The sequence below is a fragment of the Salvelinus namaycush genome, chromosome 1 (genome assembly GCF_016432855.1).
Source record: "Salvelinus namaycush isolate Seneca chromosome 1, SaNama_1.0, whole genome shotgun sequence".
NCBI classification, from domain to species: domain Eukaryota; kingdom Metazoa; phylum Chordata; class Actinopteri; order Salmoniformes; family Salmonidae; genus Salvelinus; species Salvelinus namaycush.
In genome coordinates this window covers 72,956,538-72,978,322 of record NC_052307.1, presented here as the reverse complement: position 1 = coordinate 72,978,322, position 21,785 = coordinate 72,956,538, and the positions used below count along the sequence as shown (strand labels likewise).

The following is a 21,785-nucleotide window of genomic DNA, read 5'->3' as shown; positions in this document are numbered from 1 at the left end:
ACCGGGAGCTGCTATCTTCCATACTTACTGTATCACCTCACCGGGAGCTGCTATCTTCCATACTTACTGTATCACCTCACCGGGAGTTGCTATCTTCCATACTTACTGTATCACCTCACCGGGAGCTGCTATCTTCCATACTTACTGTATCACCTCACCGGGAGTTGCTATCTTCCATACTTACTGTATCACCTCACCGGGAGCTGCTTCTCCCAGAATGCAACTGGAGAAAAGATAATGAGCCCTTGATTTTGTAGCGCTCTAAACATTCTGTATATGATGGGAATATATTAGAACCCGGAGGTGGCTGTCTAGAAATGTTCTGAATATGGAAAATGTATGAAAATGCTCAATGGAAGAAAGGAAGCTTCCATCATAAGCAACTGATTATTATATTTTAATCCTGCTCCAAAATAACCTGATTATTATATTTTAATCTTGCTCCAAAATAACCTGATTATTATATTGAAATCCTGCTCCAAAATAACCTGATTATTATATTGAAATCCTGCTCCAAAATAACCCGATGACCTTATGTGGATTAAGGTCTTTTTTTCATCCATGCCCACCTCTGTCACTCTTCCTCAATCATCCTAATTTCACCATTACAGAGATGATGTTGAGGAAGGTAGTCCCCCATTCTATAAACCTCATTATACCTGTGTTTTTCATTACCGTAACGGCATGGATGAAGGATGACGTTTCCTCATATAAAGGATCTTTCTTTGCCCCTTTTGAGATCTTGTCTGAAAAGCTTATTTTATTAACCTATAAAGGAATGATTACAGGAATGATGCAGGAAGTTGATCACTGTTAACAACTTGTTTAGCTCTCACATTGGGGTGTTATTTAATATAATACTGTATATCAATTATATATTGTTATAGTTCATATTCAATTGTACCTGTTTTCTTGAACTGTACTTCTGGCCAAATTTACTGTAATTTATGGTGTATTACACTGGTCATAAACACCTCAATTTGGGTTAGTGAATGTTCTGCAGAGCTGTGCCTAGTCAGCTAGGTGTAGTGAATGTGCTGGCAGGCACCAGGGTGGTAAACTTCTGGGAAGTTTCACAAAGTTTCCAGTTTTTTTCTTCAGAAATCCCATTGGAAGATTTCTGGAACTTTCCGGAACTTTGCAACCCTAGCAGGCACCGACAGCTTGTCCTGAGCTTATGTACAGTATATATCACTGATCATGATATCTATTCTGCTCTTGCTTTGGACGCTTGCTGCATGCAGAGGCCTATGAAGAGGAAGGTATGTGTATTCAAGTTCTTAAAGTTGTATGTGTACCTCTGATTGGACAGACTGCACTGTGTCAGTCTCCTCTCCCAGTTCAGGAGGTTTACGGTATCGCAAGACTGGAGAAAGAGACCCTGTCCATGAGTCCATGTGCTCCAGCAGCAAAATACTGCCCAAATGTAGTCTCCTGCTAAATATCTTTCCCCATACTCCCAACAAATGAATGAAAGTCAAGGCCTGAGTAATCTCGGGAACCAATAACCAAATCTCGCGTGAATAGTCTGTCACGCGAAACTACGGCCTGAGTGGCCTATATGAGAAATGTCCGCAAACAGACGCGTTGTGACAGCGTGAGAAAGGGTGACGGAATAGGAAATGCTGCAGTAACTCGTATGTTCATGTCTGCTCTGTCTGCTTCTCTTCCTGCATGACATTCTGCCAAACCAGTCGAGGAAGGAGAACAAGATGGTACTTTTGTATTTCTCTGACTGCAGTGTTGCTGTTGCCTTTGCTTGTGGTTTCTACCTGTTTGAGTGTGAAGGTCAAGCCAAAAATCTAATCACAACGTCAACGATGTTTCTGTACTTATTGACAATTCATTGTAATTTCTGATTTTAATAATATTTCCACCACCAACTTGACTTTTGGGAATAGAATTAACATGTATCATCCAAGTACAGAATTCAGTCTTGGATTGTAGAAAGAGTCTAATTCTGACAATTAAGTAGTTATAATGAAGAAGAAAAAAAGAGAATGTAAGTCATAAATAGCATAGAGATCCTACATAGTAAATAGTAAGGTATTGCTCTTGTCCTACTTATCCTTACAAGCAGCTATACTGTACACATGTCTGTTAATATACATGTTATACAGCTTGTTTCACTAACAACATACCAAATTAACATTGTGAAATTGAAAGTAAAACCTACAAACGGTTTACTTTTCCCTCTTAAAATATTAATTTGTTATTATTTTTACAAGTTAAAAGTAGCCTGAAACTGCGGCCCACACGGATATGTCCCCTTGATTAACTGAACCTTCATTTTGAGTCTGTGGCTTGAGATCGTTGTCACTGTATGTGATATCTCTAACTCTGTAATATATTCTTCCCACTTTTACGATGTTCTTACTGAACAGAGGAGAAGCCCAAGTTCAAGTGAGTAGAAGTTCTATCCAACATTCATGTCAAACCAACCAGTTCAAGCTGTGTATGTGTGTTCATCAGGGTCAATTCAGTCCATTCAGGAAGTAAACTGAAATTCCAATTCCAATTGTCCTAATTGAAAAAAACAAGTGAAGGAGGAATTGAACGAATTGGAACTGCTAGAATTTCAGTTTACTTGGTGAATTGAAATGGAATTAACCGGAAGTCCAGAACCCTGGCTTCCACATGTTTGTAACCCTGTAGTTTGTATGCTAAATGTTTTATAAGGACAGAACCAACAGTGGCAGCGCCAGAACCCGGTGAATATTCCTGGGTTGTCCTAAAGCATTAGACATAACTTACGTGGCATCTTTTGACATTCCATAGAGTCCCTAAGGTCCCTGATGGCGAGAAGGTGGACTTTGACGTAAGTAAACTGTAAATCCTTCGTTCTAAATGTTGTTTCTGGACCTAAAACATCCTTGGCCAAAAGAAAGCACCAGTTTAGGTCTGGTACAGTGATACTACACTTGAGGTAATCTCTCTTTAACGTTGTTGTTTTAACAGGACCTTCATAAGAAGCGTCAGAACAAAGACCTGGTTGAGCTGCAGGGGCTGATCGACGTCCACTTTGAGAACAGGAAGAAGGAGGAGGAGGAGCTTATCGCCCTCAAGTCCAGAATTGTGAGCTGTTATTACCTCGCCTTAACAGCTGTAAACACAGGTGTAAATACCAGGGTTTGGGGTCAAATCCATTTAAATTGCAGACCATTCAGGAAGTACTCTGCAATTACAACTACGATTCTTCTTCTATTCTTTTCAATTAGGAACATTTGGAATTGGAGTTGGAATTTGGTTAACGTTCTGAATTGACTGGAATTGAAATGGAATTGACCCCAACCCTGGTAGAACCAGGTATAAATACAGGAGTAGAAATTATGCTTGACTTGCGGAATGGAGCCCAAACTAATACATAGGTCGATGGTGACCTTTTGAGAATTTTGGGCTTCTGTCTTGAAGAACTTCTAGAACATCATTCCTATCCTTTAGCCCAAGCAACAAGGTTACAGTAAACCATGTCTTCTGGTGGCAGACCTCTAAAAAAACCTATCCTTTAGCCCAAGCAACAAGGTTACAGTAAACCATGTCTTCTGGTGGCAGACCTGTAAAAAACTTATCCTTTAGCCCAAGCAACAAGGTTACAGTAAACCATGTCTTCTGGTGGCAGACCTGTAAACAACTGTGTACGTGGTTCCTCTCCTCCCAGGAGAAACGTAGGTCAGAGAGGGCCGAGATCCAGAGGGTACGCACTGAGCAGGACAAGGAACGCCAGGCCAGACGTGAGGTCAGTATAGCCTAAACTCTGCAAGCAAACACGTGAATTAAACATGTAGTTTAAGTTTTTTGTTTTTTTTACCAACATGTGGTTGCTTAACGTCGGTGTTGTGGTTACTTAACGTGGGTGTTGTGGGTGCTTAACGTGGGTGTTGTGGGTACTTAACGTGGGTGTTGTGGGTACTTAACGTGGGTGTTGTGGGTACTTAACGTGGGTGTTGTGGTTACTTAACGTGGGTGTTGTGGGTACTTAACGTGGGAGTTGTGGTTACTTAACGTGGGTGTTGTGGTTACTTAACGTGGGTGTTGTGGGTACTTAACGTGGGAGTTGTGGGTGCTTAACGTGGGAGTTGTGGTTACTTAACGTGGGTATTGTGGTTACTTAACGTGGGTGTTGTGGTTACTTAACGTGGGTGTTGTGGGTGCTTAACGTGGGAGTTGTGGGTGCTTAACGTGGGAGTTGTGGGTACTTAACGTGGGTATTGTGGTTACTTAACGTGGGTGTTGTGGTTACTTAACGTGGGTGTTGTGGGTGCTTAACGTGGGTGTTGTGGTTACTTAACGTGGGTGTTGTGGGTGCTTAACGTGGGAGTTGTGGTTACTTAACGTGGGTGTTGTGGGTGCTTAACGTGGGAGTTGTGGTTACTTAACGTGGGTGTTGTGGTTACTTAACGTGGGTGTTGTGGGTACTTAACGTGGGTGTTGTGGGTACTTAACGTGGGTGTTGTGGGTACTTAACGTGGGTGTTGTGGTTACTTAACGTGGGTGTTGTGGTTACTTAACGTGGGTGTTGTGGTTACTTAACGTGGGAGTTGTGGTTACTTAACGTGGGTGTTGTGGTTACTTAACGTGGGTGTTGTGGTTACTTAACGTGGGTGTTGTGGTTACTTAACGTGGGAGTTGTGGTTGCTTAACGTGGGTGTTGTGGTTACTTAACGTGGGTGTTGTGGTTACTTAACGTGGGTGTTGTGGTTACTTAACGTGGGTATTGTGGTTGCTTAACGTGGGTGTTGTGGGTACTTAACGTGGGTGTTGTGGTTACTTAACGTGGGTGTTGTGGTTACTTAACGTGGGAGTTGTGGTTACTTAACGTGGGAGTTGTGGTTACTTAACGTGGGTGTTGTGGGTACTTAACGTGGGTGTTGTGGTTACTTAACGTGGGTGTTGTGGTTACTTAACGTGGGAGTTGTGGTTACTTAACGTGGGTGTTGTGGTTACTTAACGTGGGTGTTGTGGTTACTTAACGTGGGTGTTGTGGTTACTTAACGTGGGAGTTGTGGTTACTTAACGTGGGTGTTGTGGTTACTTAACGTGGGTGTTGTGGGTGCTTAACGTGGGAGTTGTGGTTACTTAACGTGGGTGTTGTGGTTACTTAACGTGGGTGTTGTGGGTACTTAACGTGGGTGTTGTGGGTGCTTAACGTGGGTGTTGTGGTTACTTAACGTGGGTGTTGTGGGTACTTAACGTGGGTGTTGTGGGTACTTAACGTGGGTGTTGTGGGTGCTTAACGTGGGTGTTGTGGTTACTTAACGTGGGTGTTGTGGTTACTTAACGTGGGTGTTGTGGTTACTTAACGTGGGTGTTGTGGGTACTTAACGTGGGTGTTGTGGGTACTTAACGTGGGTGTTGTGGTTACTTAACGTGGGAGTTGTGGGTACTTAACGTGGGTGTTGTGGGTGCTTAACGTGGGAGTTGTGGTTACTTAACGTGGGTGTTGTGGGTACTTAACGTGGGTGTTGTGGGTGCTTAACGTGGGAGTTGTGGTTACTTAACGTGGGTGTTGTGGTTACTTAACGTGGGTGTTGTGGTTACTTAACGTGGGTGTTGTGGTTACTTAACGTGGGTGTTGTGGTTACTTAACGTGGGTGTTGTGGGTGCTTAACGTGGGAGTTGTGGTTACTTAACGTGGGTGTTGTGGTTACTTAACGTGGGTGTTGTGGTTACTTAACGTGGGTGTTGTGGGTGCTTAACGTGGGTGTTGTGGGTGCTTAACGTGGGTGTTGTGGGTACTTAACGTGGGTGTTGTGGTTACTTAACGTGGGTGTTGTGGTTACTTAACGTGGGTGTTGTGGTTACTTAACGTGGGAGTTGTGGTTACTTAACGTGGGTGTTGTGGTTACTTAACGTGGGTATTGTGGGTACTTAACATGGGTGTTGTGGTTACTTAACGTGGGTGTTGTGGGTGCTTAACGTGGGAGTTGTGGTTACTTAACGTGGGTATTGTGGTTGCTTAACGTGGGTGTTGTGGTTACTTAACGTGGGTGTTGTGGTTACTTAACGTGGGTGTTGTGGGTGCTTAACGTGGGTGTTGTGGTTGCTTAACGTGGGTGTTGTGGTTACTTAACATGGGTGTTGTGGTTACTTAACGTGGGTGTTGTGGGTGCTTAACGTGGGTATTGTGGGTGCTTAACGTGGGAGTTGTGGTTACTTAACGTGGGAGTTGTGGTTACTTAACGTGGGTGTTGTGGTTACTTAACGTGGGTGTTGTGGGTGCTTAACGTGGGTGTTGTGGTTACTTAACGTGGGAGTTGTGGTTGCTTAACGTGGGTGTTGTGGGTACTTAACGTGGGTGTTGTGGGTGCTTAACGTGGGAGTTGTGGTTACTTAACGTGGGTGTTGTGGGTGCTTAACGTGGGTGTTGTGGTTACTTAACGTGGGTATTGTGGTTACTTAACGTGGGAGTTGTGGTTACTTAACGTGGGTGTTGTGGTTACTTAACGTGGGTGTTGTGGGTGCTTAACGTGGGAGTTGTGGTTACTTAACGTGGGAGTTGTGGTTGCTTAACGTGGGTGTTGTGGGTACTTAACGTGGGTGTTGTGGGTGCTTAACGTGGGAGTTGTGGGTGCTTAACGTGGGTGTTGTGGGTACTTAACGTGGGTGTTGTGGGTACTTAACGTGGGTGTTGTGGTTACTTAACGTGGGTGTTGTGGTTACTTAACGTGGGTGTTGTGGGTACTTAACGTGGGAGTTGTGGTTACTTAACGTGGGTGTTGTGGTTACTTAACGTGGGAGTTGTGGTTACTTAACGTGGGTGTTGTGGTTACTTAACGTGGGTGTTGTGGTTACTTAACGTGGGTGTTGTGGTTACTTAACGTGGGTGTTGTGGTTACTTAACGTGGGTGTTGTGGTTACTTAACGTGGGTGTTGTGGTTACTTAACGTGGGTGTTGTGGGTACTTAACGTGGGTGTTGTGGTTACTTAACGTGGGTGTTGTGGTTACTTAACGTGGGTGTTGTGGGTACTTAACGTGGGTGTTGTGGTTACTTAACGTGGGTGTTGTGGTTACTTAACGTGGGTATTGTGGTTGCTTAACGTGGGTGTTGTGGGTGCTTAACGTGGGTGTTGTGGTTACTTAACGTGGGTGTTGTGGTTACTTAACGTGGGTGTTGTGGGTGCTTAACGTGGGTATTGTGGTTACTTAACGTGGGTGTTGTGGTTACTTAACGTGGGTGTTGTGGTTACTTAACGTGGGTGTTGTGGGTGCTTAACGTGGGTGTTGTGGGTACTTAACGTGGGTGTTGTGGGTACTTAACGTGGGTGTTGTGGTTACTTAACGTGGGTGTTGTGGTTACTTAACGTGGGTGTTGTGGTTACTTAACGTGGGTGTTGTGGGTGCTTAACGTGGGTGTTGTGGTTACTTAACGTGGGTGTTGTGGGTGCTTAACGTGGGTGTTGTGGTTACTTAACGTGGGTGTTGTGGGTACTTAACGTGGGAGTTGTGGTTACTTAACGTGGGTGTTGTGGTTACTTAACGTGGGTGTTGTGGGTGCTTAACGTGGGTGTTGTGGGTGCTTAACGTGGGAGTTGTGGTTACTTAACGTGGGAGTTGTGGTTACTTAACGTGGGTGTTGTGGTTACTTAACGTGGGAGTTGTGGTTACTTAACGTGGGTGTTGTGGTTACTTAACGTGGGAGTTGTGGTTACTTAACGTGGGTGTTGTGGGTACTTAACGTCGGTGTTGTGGTTGCTTAACGTGGGAGTTGTGGTTACTTAACGTGGGTGTTGTGGTTACTTAACGTGGGAGTTGTGGTTACTTAACGTGGGTGTTGTGGTTACTTAACGTGGGTATTGTGGTTACTTAACGTGGGAGTTGTGGTTACTTAACGTGGGAGTTGTGGTTACTTAACGTGGGTGTTGTGGTTACTTAACGTGGGAGTTGTGGTTACTTAACGTGGGTGTTGTGGGTACTTAACGTGGGTGTTGTGGGTACTTAACGTGGGTGTTGTGGGTACTTAACGTGGGTGTTGTGGGTACTTAACATGGGTGTTGTGGGTGCTTAACGTGGGTGTTGTGGGTACTTAACGTGGGTGTTGTGGGTACTTAACGTGGGTGTTGTGGGTACTTAACGTGGGTGTTGTGGTTACTTAACGTGGGTGTTGTGGTTACTTAACGTGGGTGTTGTGGTTACTTAACGTGGGTGTTGTGGTTACTTAACGTGGGTGTTGTGGGTACTTAACGTGGGTGTTGTGGGTACTTAACGTGGGTGTTGTGGTTACTTAACGTGGGTGTTGTGGTTACTTAACGTGGGTGTTGTGGGTACTTAACGTGGGTGTTGTGGTTGCTTAACGTGGGAGTTGTGGTTACTTAACGTGGGTGTTGTGGGTGCTTAACGTGGGAGTTGTGGTTACTTAACGTGGGTGTTGTGGTTACTTAACGTGGGTGTTGTGGGTACTTAACGTGGGTGTTGTGGTTACTTAACGTGGGTGTTGTGGTTACTTAACGTGGGTGTTGTGGGTACTTAACGTGGGTGTTGTGGTTGCTTAACGTGGGAGTTGTGGTTACTTAACGTGGGTGTTGTGGGTGCTTAACGTGGGAGTTGTGGTTACTTAACGTGGGTGTTGTGGGTACTTAACGTGGGTGTTGTGGGTGCTTAACGTGGGTGTTGTGGTTACTTAACGTGGGTGTTGTGGTTACTTAACGTGGGTGTTGTGGTTACTTAACGTGGGAGTTGTGGGTGCTTAACGTGGGTGTTGTGGGTGCTTGTACAGGAGGAGAGGCTGAAGAAGGAGGAGATGGATCAAAGGAGAAAGGCTGATGATGACGCTAAGAAGAAGTCAGCTCTGACCAACATGGGCTCCAGCTATAGCAGCTCACTGCAGAAGGTCAGGTGACCTCCACACACACCATGCTAAACACAAGTCCAGGGCCTCTCAAAATGCTCCTCGTTTCCATCATATTTTTTTTATTTAACTATGCAAGTCAATTAAGAGCAAATTCTTAATTTCAATGGCGGCCTACACCCAGCCAAACCACAACCCGGACGACACTGGGCCAATTGTGCGCCACCCTATGGGACTTCTAATCACGGCCAGTTGTGATACAGCCTGGAATTAAACCAGGGTCTGTAGTGATGGCTCTAGCACTGAGATGCAGTGCCTTAGACCGCTGCGCCACTCGGGAGTGCAGTACCTTGTTCCCTACATATAGAGAGCTCTACCTTGTTCCCTACATATAGAGTGTACCACCTACATAAAGAGTGTACTATCCTGTTCCCTACATATAGAGTGCACTACCTTGTTCCCTACATATAGAGTGTACCACCTACATAAAGAGTGTACTATCCTGTTCCCTACATATAGAGTGCACTACCTTGTTCCCTACATATAGAGTGTACCACCTACATAAAGAGTGTACTATCCTGTTCCCTACATATAGAGTGCACTACCCAATTCCCTGCATATAGAGTGTACCACCTACATATAGAGTGTACTATCCTGTTCCCTACATATATAGTGCACTACCTTGTTCCCTACATATAGAGTGTACTTCTTTGTAAAACATGGACCTGTCTTCATCACAGCCAACCTGCTTTTCTGGAAACACGTTTTAATGTTTAATTAGTGGATGCTTCAGTCCTAGTTGGTTCCATGAAACGACACGCATCATATAACAACGTAACATGATTGGAAGATAATGACAGAGAGAGACGTAACATGATTGGAAGATAATGACAGAGAGACATCACATGATTGAAGTTACAGATTGTTTGTCATCATGAGCTGTAGCTCTGAACCTCTTGTTCAACACAGACCTAGATGAAATCTAAAATGGCCGCCCTTATTTCCCATTGCCTGACGACTCATCCTGAATTTAATTACGTTGTTCTATCGATCGCCCCATTCATCTGTCTGAACCCGCCATCCTAGAAGTCGTTTGTGCTGACGTCAAAAAATGACGCGATTCATTTATTCGTGTACGCCAACTCTGTCCCAACCCATCGGTTTCTGGGACCAATCAGAACGGGTCAGAATGTGTTCGCTTTCTCAAAGAGATCCAGAAGAAACATTACAGGCACGTGACGTTGAGCCTGAGTGATGTGGATGGGCAGCCAGGCTATATTCCCTGTGTGTGTGTGTCTCTGAACCGGTTGCCGTTGCTCTGTCACCTCCCAGGCTGACACTAAGAGAGGAGGTAAGAAGCAGACGGAGAGAGAGAAGAAGAAGAAGATCCTGGTGGAGCGACGCAAGCCCCTCAACATCGACCATCTGAACGAGGACAAGCTCAAGTAAGATATTAGTCTCGGTGGGAGATGTGGATATATTTGTTTCTGTGTTAGTAAAAGAGGCAGTGAGTCCTGAACCTGAGCCGTGTGACATGGTTGTAGAGGAACTAGAATGTTCCTTGTAGACATCTCTAGGACTATGAGAATACTTCATTTCACTATTGTCATTTTCAGATGACAGAAATGTGCCGTTTTTAAGCCATCCTCCTGAATGTTTTGTCCTTTTCAGGGACAAGGCTAAGGATCTATGGGAATGGATGCACCAACTGGAGTCTGAGAAGTATGAACACATTGAGAAACTCAAGAGGCAGAAGTATGAGGTGAGTGATTTTTTACATTTACATTTTTAATGTGCTTCTTCCATAGAGATACTGTGCAAAATGACCGATATTATACATTAGGGTTGGAGTCAATTCACTTTCAATTAAGTATTTTTTTAATACAATAAAAAAATATATATATTTTAACGATTTTTTTTCTCTCCACATAATTTAAAGGGGAAATCTGTAGTAGCTACATACACTACATGGCCAAAAGTATGTGGGCACCTGCTCGTCGAACATCTCATTACAAAATCATGGGCATTAATATGGAGTTGGTCCTTGCCCTTTGCTGCTATAACAGCCTCCACTCTGCTGCGAAGGCTTTCCACTAGAGGATGGAACATTGCTGCGGGGACGTGCTTCCATTCAGCCACAAGAGAATTAGTGAGGTCGGGCACTGATGTTGGACGATTAGTCCTGGCCCGCAGTCAGCGTTCCAATTCATCCCCAAAGGTGTTCAATGGGGTTGAGGTCAGGGCTCTGTGCAGGCCAGTCAAGATCTTCCACACCGATCTCGACAAACCATTTCTGTATGGCCATATTACAACGTATGTGTTGTGATAATTGCTTTGTTTGCTGTTAATTCATATGCCTTGCGACGGTAATATATAGGCCTAGTTTTTGATGGTAGGCCACTCTGGTAGGACTACATTAGGATCAAATAGCCGCAGCAGCCTACTTGACCACTGTCTGAAACTGTAACTTAAAGCAGGTACAGCCTCAGTGTTCACTGTAAATGCGCCCTGGAAGTTGCACAGAATATTCACAACGTTCCAGTTTGTACCTCAGCAGACCTGAACTTTGCTCAGTGCCGGAACATTGGGTGGGTGTACGCTTTGTTATTGTTATAATAATTATATTTATTATGGTCTAAATGGTTCAGGGTCAATTTAAATTTGAATTCAGACAATTCAGGAAGTAAATTGAAATTAAAGTGGCAATCAGCAATTGAAACAATAACAAAGTGTACTCCCGCCCCTGTTTTGGTAAAAAGCTGTGCTATTGTGCTCTTATTTATTTTATTGACTACTGATTTATAATCAGAGGGTAAACGTTTGCTCTCCTTCTGTAAGGATCTGACGGTTGTCTTTCAGACAGAAGGCCACTGATTTATAATCAGAGGGTAAACGTTTTCTCTCCTTCTGTAAGGATCTGACGGTTGTCTTTCAGACAGAAGGCCACTGATTTATAATCAGAGGGTAAACGTTTTCTCTCCTGTAAGGATCTGACGGTTGTCTTTCAGACAGAAGGCCACTGATTTATAATCAGAGGGTAAACGCTTTCTCTCCTTCTGTAAGGATCTGACGGTTGTCTTTCAGACAGAAGGCCACTGATTTATAATCAGAGGGTAAACGTTTTCTCTCCTTCTGTAAGGATCTGACGGTTGTCTTTCAGACAGAAGGCCACTGATTTATAATCAGAGGGTAAATGCTTTCTCTCCTTCTGGAAGGATCTGACTGTTGTCTTTCAGACAGAAGGCCACTGATTTATAATCAGAGGGTAAACGTTTTCTCTCCTTCTGTAAGGATCTGACGGTTGTCTTTCAGACAGAAGGCCACTGATTTATAATCAGAGGGTAAACGTTTTCTCTCCTTCTGTAAGGATCTGACGGTTGTCTTTCAGACAGAGGGCCACTGATTTATAATCAGAGGGTAAATGCTTTCTCTCCTTCTGTAAGGATCTGACGGTTGTCTTTCAGATAGAAGGCCACTGATTTATAATCAGAGGGTAAATGCTTTCTCTCCTTCTGTAAGGATCTGACTGTTGTCTTTCAGACAGAAGGCCACTGATTTATAATCAGAGGGTAAACGCTTTCTCTCCTTCTGTAAGGATCTGACGGTTGTCTTTCAGATAGAAGGCCACTGATTTATAATCAGAGGGTAAATGCTTTCTCTCCTTCTGTAAGGATCTGACTGTTGTCTTTCAGACAGAAGGCCACTGATTTATAATCAGAGGGTAAACGCTTTCTCTCCTTCTGTAAGGATCTGACGGTTGTCTTTCAGACAGAAGGCAATGCTGAAAATCATGTTTCAGGCAAAAACAAGTTATTATTACAATGATCAACTTTGTGCACACACAGGCTAATTATGCATTTAGGGTCCGTTTCCCAGACACATGTAACTGGAGATTCTCAATTGATCTGTTTTTTTTTAGGCCAGGATTAGGCTTAATCTGTGTCTGGTAAACCAGCCCTTACAGTTACATCAGTGGTAGGTACATTCACCAGATGGTGAGACAAAGGGGTTCTGCTCTTTTCTTTTTTACCTTTATTTAACCAGGAAAATCAGTTAAGAACAAACTCTTCTTTTCAATGACGGCCTAGGAACAGTGGGTTAACTGCCTTGTTCAGGGGCAGAACGACAGATTTTTACCTTGTCAGCTCGGGGATTTGATCTTGCAACCTTTCGGTTACTAGTCCAACACTTTAATTGGGGAGGAAATTGTGGTAATTGCTGGAGTAGGATGGTTGGATTGGAATCAAATACATTAAACGCACGTGTTTTGATGAAATGTGTTTGATGCCATTCCATTCGCTCCGTTCCGGTGTTTACGAGTGTCAGCCGTCCTCACCTCCTGTGATTTAACGACATCAGATCAACTACAATCCTTGTGAAGATATTGCCTGAGCTGATCCAGACACTAGTATTCACTACTGCTGTAGTGGGTATGTGTGTCAGTGAGAGTACTCTTGGTTGCCCACCTCAGGCCAACAGGTCGTTCCAGTAGGACTACTGCTGTCTCTTTAAAGGTGTTACTAATGACCCAGAGGTCAGGGGTCAAATGTAACGCCCCCCCCCCCCCCCCCCTCCCTGCTGCTTCTGATTGGTTTAAACACGCTCATGTGTTGTTTTCAGGTCATCTCTCTCAGAAATCGTATTGATGAGCTTCAGAAACAGTAAGTACTGCCTCCCACTCCCTCAGAATTCCTTCCTCTCCCAGTCATTGCCTGCGTCCCAAATGGAACCTTATTCCGAATATAGTGCACTACTTTTGACCAGGGCCCATAGGGTTCCGATCAAAAGTAGTGCACAATATAGGGAATAGGGTGCCATTTGGGACAAAAAAACACTCTCTTCACTCCTCAGAGACAGACAGTATGATAACCTGATCTGATGCATGTCCTAATAATGAATAATGAAAGGCGTTGTCATAACACTTTAATTCTGGTCAGAGTTAGAAGAGGGCTTGACAAAGAGTTGTGTTGGTCAACATTATACGGCTCACTTCTGCAACACTAAGGCATGACTGTTCTACTAAGAAGCACACAAAATGTCCTTACAACAGGTTTACAAGGCGGACATTTTGTTTTTGCATAAAAGGTAGGCCATTGCAAAACACTGAAGTGTCGTGCGTAGTAATTTTTTAAAAATAATTCCATTGCTGACCCCCTGAAACACCATCCATCTTACGAGACTAGCCAATAACGAGTGACTTATCTCGACCGTACCAGAGGAGAGGTATTTAACAACATTTCTCTACGGCGGTTCCATCAAATTATCATCATCATGTCATACAACAGTGAGAAGTACTGTACAGTCTACATCAGAACTCTAGTTCTATACAGTATGGCTCTGTGCTGTTGTCTATGTACTGCAAGGGCTGCTTCAGAGGCAAAGGAAGTGAGGCTCAACACTATAATATGGCAATAGGAAGTGAGTCTCAACACTATAATATGTCAATAGGAAGTGAGTCTCAACACTATAATATGTCAATAGGAAGTGAGTCTCAACACTATAATATGTCAATAGGAAGTGAGGCTCAACACTATAATATGTCAATAGGAAGTGAGTCTCAACAGTATAATATGTCAATAGGAAGTGAGTCTCAACAGTATAATATGTCAATAGGAAGTGAGTCTCAACAGTATAATATGTCAATAGGAAGTGAGTCTCAACAGCATAATATGTCAACAGGAAGTGAGTCTCAACAGTATAATATGTCAACAGGAAGTGAGGCTCAACACTATAATATGTCAATAGGAAGTGAGGCTCAACAGTATAATATGTCAACAGGAAGTGAGGCTCAACAGTATAATATGTCAATAGGAAGTGAGGCTCAACGCTATAATATGTCAATAGGAAGTGAGGCTCAACACTATAATATGTCAATAGGAAGTGAGGCTCAACGCTATAATATGTCAATAGGAAGTGAGGCTCAACACTATAATATGTCAATAGGAAGTGAGGCTCAACGCTATAATATGTCAATAGGAAGTGAGGCTCAACACTATAATATGTCAATAGGAAGTGAGGCTCAACGCTATAATATGTCAATAGGAAGTGAGTCTCAACAGTATAATATGTCAACAGGAAGTGAGGCTCAACACTATAATATGTCAATAGGAAGTGAGGCTCAACAGTATAATATGTCAATAGGAAGTGAGGCTCAACACTATAATATGTCAATAGGAAGTGAGGCTCAACACTATAATATGTCAATAGGAAGTGAGGCTCAACACTATAATATGTCAATAGGAAGTGAGGCTCAACACTATAATATGTCAATAGGAAGTGAGGCTCAACACTATAATATGTCAATAGGAAGTGAGGCTCAACACTATAATATGTCAATAGGAAGTGAGGCTCAACACTATAATATGTCAATAGGAAGTGAGGCTCAACACTATAATATGTCAACAGGAAGTGAGTCTCAACGCTATAATATGTCAATAGGAAGTGAGGCTCAACACTATAATATGTCAACAGGAAGTGAGGCTCAACGCTATAATATGTCAATAGGAAGTGAGTCTCAACAGTATAATATGTCAACAGGAAGTGAGGCTCAACGCTATAATATGTCAATAGGAAGTGAGGCTCAACAGTATAATATGTCAATAGGAAGTGAGGCTCAACACTATAATATGTCAATAGGAAGTGAGGCTCAACACTATAATATGTCAATAGGAAGTGAGGCTCAACACTATAATATGTCAATAGGAAGTGAGGCTCAACACTATAATATGTCAATAGGAAGTGAGGCTCAACACTATAATATGTCAATAGGAAGTGAGGCTCAACACTATAATATGTCAATAGGAAGTGAGGCTCAACACTATAATATGTCAACAGGAAGTGAGGCTCAACACTATAATATGTCAATAGGAAGTGAGTCTCAACAGCATAATATGTCAACAGGAAGTGAGGCTCAACACTATAATATGTCAATAGGAAGTGAGTCTCAACAGTATAATATGTCAACAGGAAGTGAGGCTCAACACTATAATATGTCAACAGGAAGTGAGGCGCAACAGCATAATATGTCAACAGGAAGTACCACATCATCCCCAGCTACTGGAAGTACTTGTGAAGCATTGAACGTTTCACCACTTGCTCTTTCATTAGCCCAAGTATTCTTCAAGATTGATCAATTAACATTGGCCTACCAAACATTGTAGCCCACATTCATTTCTTACCTTAATTTCTTTCCTATCTGTCTGTCTGAGTCTGGGTGGATGAGTCACGTGTGGAGAACTTTCATTCTTCAAGGATGACAAATAGTATACTTATAGTATTTCTGTATATGGATCTCTCCCTGAGCTGGTTTGTCTCGATGGGATACTTTATATAGTTTACCATCTGATATAACTGAGCTAAGTATGGAATCAGCTTGACATTGTATTGCAGCATGGTCAACTACATCTAAATGTGTGAGTGTGACTAAAACTAGCTAACACTGGTCAACATGACATCTGCTGTGTTTTACAATAGTATACTGAACATGACATCTACTGTGTTTTACAATAACATACTGAACATGACATCTGCTGTGTTTTACAATAGTTTACTGAACACGACAGCCACTGTGTTTTACAATAGTATACTGAACACGGCAGCCACTGTGTTTTACAATAGTATACTGAACACGGCAGCCACTGTGTTTTACAATAGTATACTGAACACGACATCCACTGTGTTTTACAATAGTATACTGAACACGGCAGCCACTGTGTTTTACAATAGTATACTGAATATAACACTCTATCTAGGATAGCTTAAAAGATAGTCCAACATTTTGAACAAAGAATCAAATGAAACATAACTTATTTTTTCCTTGTATGATAGGCTTCTTTTAAAATACGATTTACTCTCACGGTGGTAATAACGTTGTAAAGAATAGTGCCTCCTGACCTCAGAACTAATGTTGGCCCATAGACCATTTTGGATATTCTAATTTACACGTGGTGTGGTATCCTAAACATGTAAATAAATCATACATTCTGACTATGGTTCACCAAGGGGACTATGTCATTGGCTGCTGTTTAAAGCCAATGCTTGACACTAGAGGGCATTACCTACAAAACAGAACAGGACCCCTGACGTGTGTTTGCACTGTTGGCGCATTGCAGCAGCAAGAAGGGAGCCGCAGCCCGCCGCAGAAAGTAAACTGCGCCGCCCGCAGAGGCCTCAGCACCGGCGTGCGTCTGCCATGCTGCCCACTTCTGTACCGGCAGGGACAACTGCCTCTGCCTCTGCCCGCCACAGCCATCCAGACCCCGGCTAGAGCCATGTCATGGAACCGACGAGCTGCACTGGATGTTCTACTGTCTGCTTTCGTGTTATGTGAATTATGTTGTCACAGTCGCATTCTTCTCATGTCCTGTCCTCTCACACCGGACTGTCGTTAGCTTCTCATCGTGGTATTTTTTTTTGTAAATAAAAAAGAGTGACGCTTCATGTGTGTGTGTGTTGCTGTTGTGTGTTAACTGTTCGCAGCGCAATAAAACACATGTTATTTACTTTAACGTCGCGCAATACAGTTTGGGTGGGCCTACTCTTGTGAAGCGACAGTAGCCGAACTCAGGTGGGTTTACAAGTCTTCCATGATTTTGATATTTTATTTTCAAATAAGATTTTTTTTTTTTCTAGAATCCAGATATCCAAAATCAATATGTAGCCTATTGGTCATTTCTCTATGAGAATTTGTAAGATCTCTCACTGTAGGCTCTCTGTAAAATCATAAACCTAGATTTAATTACCACTGAAATGGTAAAAATACGATTGGCTTTTTTAAGTAAGCTTATTCGATAGACCTAACAGCGGAACAGGGCAAAGACGAAATACACGTCAGTAAAATGTCATCATGTATTCGATAAAAACGAATAAAACATTAGAATCTATGCAACTTCTCAAAATTCCCAAAAAATGTGATAGCTTTCGTTTAATGTTACATTTAAATCATTTATCAGAAGCTGATTTAGCGGAGCGACGTTTTGTCCTTGTCTCCTCGCCATGTCGGCGTTTGAACCAGCTGTATTTCAGTTACTGGCACAACGCCTTTAACCCTCCTGTTGTGTTCGTTTCATGATAATCAATTATGTGTTCCGGGTCCAAAATGACCACCCCATTATAGCTGATTATAAGTCCATAATAATACAGATATATTATCACCTAATGTTGTGTTAGATCTTTTTATCAACTTAAGTTCTTGTGAACATTACACGTTTTGAACGTCTATTTGCTATTTATGGCCTGTAGGCCTCATTGACCTGAGCTCATAAAACTCGTTTTTGAGTTAAAAAAAAGCATAATGTATGGATTATTTTGACTATAACAAATACTCAGGTGAAATATATTGTGTTATTTATCACATAATAATTTGTGTCAAAGTATAACAAGTGCCATGATCAACGATATGATCAAGAGCCTCACATACAGTATATCGTTTGGTCATTGTGCTGCCACAGAATGAATTGTGAGCAAGGCCTCAAAAAGGCTTTATATACCAGAGCTGCGAGAAAAGCTTCTATATGTTATTGAAACAATATTGCGATTGTTTGTGAGAATGCCAACAGGTGTGGTTCCCGTGGGGGAAAGATTCTATTGGAGAAAGGTTCCCGTGGGGGTTGCCATGGAAGCCAAGAAGGGGAGTGAGGCATGTGGGGGTCTGGGAGAGGAAGTGTGTCCATCTGATGAATGGGCATGTGCCTGAACTCAATTTTACACACTAATTGTAGTCTCACCCATTCATTTCTAATGACCCGTCATTTTTGACCAGGAACACCACAGGTGTACAAAAGTTAAATAATACACCCAAAATGTAATGAAAATCATCTAAATGTATTGTGTGTGTTCAGATGCCCTGTGTGGACAAAGTCGTGGAACCTTATGACAATCAGATTAAATGAACTACATTTTTCAGAGAGAAAACTTGTATATCGGTCCAATTCGACCGGAACACAGCAGAAGGGTTAACCGCCAGGCGACCTGTTGCTGATCAATGCGTTGGTTTTTTCTTGAACAATATTACTGATAGTGTGGTGTTCAAACACCGTTATTTCGGTTTCAGAAGGATGTCGCGTATGATTACCGGGCTGAATCAATCATTTTAGAAATAGTACGCCTAATATTACGTGCACAGTGGGATGTCATTTCGAAAATTAGTTCATGCAAAAAACAATGATAGAAAATGCAATCTATATATAAATATATATTTATTAAAATGTATTTCACTCCGTTCTTGATATTATAAATATAAAGTAACAAATCTGACACAACAATCCAAGAGCAACATTAAATATGATTACAAACACTTCCTGTGTGTTGTTCGTTTTTTTTTTTTTTTTTTTTTTGCAAAACAGCTCTTATTTACACATATACAAAATGGTCCTCACTTTCCGGATTAATTTATCTCAGGCGTTTCCGCCTTGCCCACAGGAAATGGTCATATTACAGATAATCCCTTAATTAAATTATGTCGATCACAAATAGAATGGTATCCGTTTATATGAATTCAGACTTGTACTATCTTAGAATAGCATAGGCCTACTACAGTATAAATACATTCACACACATACATTCACACACACACATTATCCAATGTAGACCAAGGGTTCTTTCAGAAATTGGACACCGTCATTTTTTAATGTCTTTCAAAGCCGGCATCGGAACTTCTTTGGTGTGTAGCCTTGTAGCGACCTTTGGCAAGTCTTTGGCATTTTCTCTCCCCTTAAGGAATAAATTGTGTTTTGAAGAATGTACAATTACTGTATGCAGTCCACCGACCCGACTTCACAACACCTGGTAGATGGTGTTTGGGTCATGCAAGGCGGGGACGCAGTTGATCGGGGACGGGATGGGGACTCCGTTCTCACTCGCTATGGAACCATCCCCGGGAGAACAGGGGCTGCTACCCTCGGAACCGTCGTGAACAGCGGGACAGGCAGAGGTTTCCGTGGTGATGCGCTCCACGATGTTTGACAGGCAGTCCAAACTGGAAATAACAGAGTTCTTCTTGTGTCTGGAATCTGGAAATCAAATATGACAATTAATATGACGTTTTTATTACAACTAGCAGGCTTTACTATTAGTTTGAACATTATGACAATCAAATCTAATCAAATGAAGTCAGATAAAGTGACCACATCATAGCAAAACGAAAATGTTGTTTTATTCATAGTTAAATGGTTTTATATACTGGGTCAAATATACTCAACATTGACCGTGTAGTTGTGTTCCATTTCAGACTCCGGAATTATCACAAATTGGTCATCGTAATCTGTAACTCTGAAGCTGTTTATGAGAGTTGATTACTTAGAAATAACACTTACCATTTGGTGTTTCGTTGAAGTAGGTGCTATCATACTTGTTTCTCCGTCTTGGTGGACAAGACGGGCCATTGAAATCCATCTAAAAGAGAGCAATGATACCGATAAGTAAACTGAAAACAGCTAATGTTTGTGTCAACCAAACACTCGTATATGATCAAAAATATTCATGCGTAATTCTTGCGTAATTCTTGACAGTTCAGTTTCTCACCATTCCGTCTGAGCAGTTGGAGCGGGGACTGGACGCATCCGAGTCCTCGCTATAGTGATCCATCACCGGGTAATAGTTGCTCTCCTGTCCGGCCCCACGAAGCAGGCCTTGGAGAGACTCAATATAGCTGATGGCATTCCGCAGGATATCCACTTTGGGCAGCCTCTGGTTTGGGTTAGTGGACGTACATCTCTTCAGTGTCTCGAAGGCGTCGTTCACTTTGCTCAGTCGCCTTCTCTCCCGCATGGTAGCCGCTTTCCTGCGATCAGCGTTGGTGGTCTTCCTCTTGCAGGCTTTACAGGCCCACAGGAGGCACCTGCCGGCCTGGTGGTGCCCACTCGGTGCCCGGATGTGCTCGTCCTCTTTGTGATGGTGGTCGGAGTCCGGCTTGAGGAGACCCACATGAACGAGTCTCGGGTCCAGGTCCTCAAAGAAATGCATGTCGCTGGTGTTGAAGCAAGGGTCGTCGTAGAAGTCATCTGGAGAGCTGATAGGGAAAGGAATATCCGGCAACTCCATGGTAACTCTTCTGTTCTGCCAAAAATCCCAAGAGATTAGGCGGAGATCACTTCAGCTGTCTTCTAATTACTAATATTTATATTGCGTACGTTTTTATCCAAACACTCCGAATAAACGTGTTCCACCGGTAAAGCGCAGCGACTACTGTAAAGAGGCGCAGTGTGGTTTTAGCAGCTGAAGTCTGAGGTTGCACTCCGAATAAACGTGTTCCGGTAAAGCGCAGCGACTACTGTAAAGGGGCGCAGTGTGGTTTTAGCAGCTGAAGTCTGAGGTTGCCCTTGGCGGCTTGATGCTAACCAGGGCTCTGGGCTGCATATAAAGAGGCCTGATGCTCCAGTGGGCGTGTCTTTACCCGGACCGTTATCTGAGATGACCAATGAGCGAAGGCCTAAAGGGGGTGTCCTTGTGATTTAACATGCCTGTCAGAAAGTTCAAGAAAACTGTTTGTTAAAACATTTGAACAATTTAAATTCAACGTGTATATTTTTTATTCTGTTGTGCTTTCTGATATGAATATAGTTATTATGTGCAAGACATTATGAAATAGACATGGTTTTATTTTGGATGAAGTAGCCTAGTTGATAAATGTTGAACGAAGCCTAATCATTGTGAAATAGTGTACAGTTAATATGTGATTGAGGTGGTCAAACCACATTAATTTAAGCAGTTTGAAGTTTAAGCATATTTTTTCCGTTTTGAACATTACTTAAAAACACACTAGATGCGCTTTCATTTATCTTTCCCTAAACCTGATAATTTCTATGCGTTTGCATTTTTTTGTGGATTCCCGTTACACACAAGACACACAAGTGATTTTCCATGAATCATTGCTATTCCCTCTGGTTTACAGGCCAGCTACTTTCATGGTTTCGCTTTGAATTTAACACAGGGATTGACTCATCCCTGTTTGAATGGGAGTGCAAGATGTTCCGTTAGTCAATCAGTCAGTTCCAACAACAG

The 21,785-nt window shown here is 42.6% G+C and overlaps 2 protein-coding genes across 6 annotated transcripts in view; one reads left to right on the top strand and one right to left on the bottom strand.

The window, feature by feature from the left end:
* LOC120056805 (troponin T, fast skeletal muscle isoforms-like) overlaps nt 1-17,223 on the top strand; it is a 28,342-nt gene extending 11,119 nt beyond the window's left edge. For 3 of the 5 annotated variants that reach the window (XM_039005038.1, XM_039005009.1, XM_039005030.1), the window contains 10 exons: nt 1,245-1,262; nt 2,385-2,403; nt 2,779-2,818; nt 2,959-3,075; nt 3,659-3,736; nt 8,715-8,828; nt 10,119-10,231; nt 10,458-10,548; nt 13,407-13,447; nt 16,898-17,223. In XM_039005038.1, coding sequence (XP_038860966.1) covers nt 1,245-1,262; nt 2,385-2,403; nt 2,779-2,818; nt 2,959-3,075; nt 3,659-3,736; nt 8,715-8,828; nt 10,119-10,231; nt 10,458-10,548; nt 13,407-13,447; nt 16,898-16,934 — 668 coding nt within the window. In that variant the 3' untranslated portion in view covers nt 16,935-17,223. The remainder of the gene's footprint in view (nt 1-1,244; nt 1,263-2,384; nt 2,404-2,778; nt 2,819-2,958; nt 3,076-3,658; nt 3,737-8,714; nt 8,829-10,118; nt 10,232-10,457; nt 10,549-13,406; nt 13,448-16,897) is intronic. The other 2 variants (XM_039005020.1, XM_039005047.1) reach the window with 1 other exon arrangement.
* A 1,875-nt stretch (nt 17,224-19,098) lies between these two features.
* On the bottom strand, nt 19,099-21,098 carry LOC120056794 (myoblast determination protein 1 homolog 1). Its single transcript, XM_039005000.1, has 3 exons — nt 20,307-21,098; nt 20,099-20,177; nt 19,099-19,795 (listed from the first exon to the last, which is right to left on the bottom strand). The coding sequence occupies exons 1-3, from the start codon at nt 20,823-20,825 to the stop codon at nt 19,560-19,562; spliced, it is 834 nt and encodes a 277-aa protein (XP_038860928.1). The 5' UTR covers nt 20,826-21,098; the 3' UTR covers nt 19,099-19,559.
* Between the last annotated feature and the right edge of the window lie 687 nt (nt 21,099-21,785).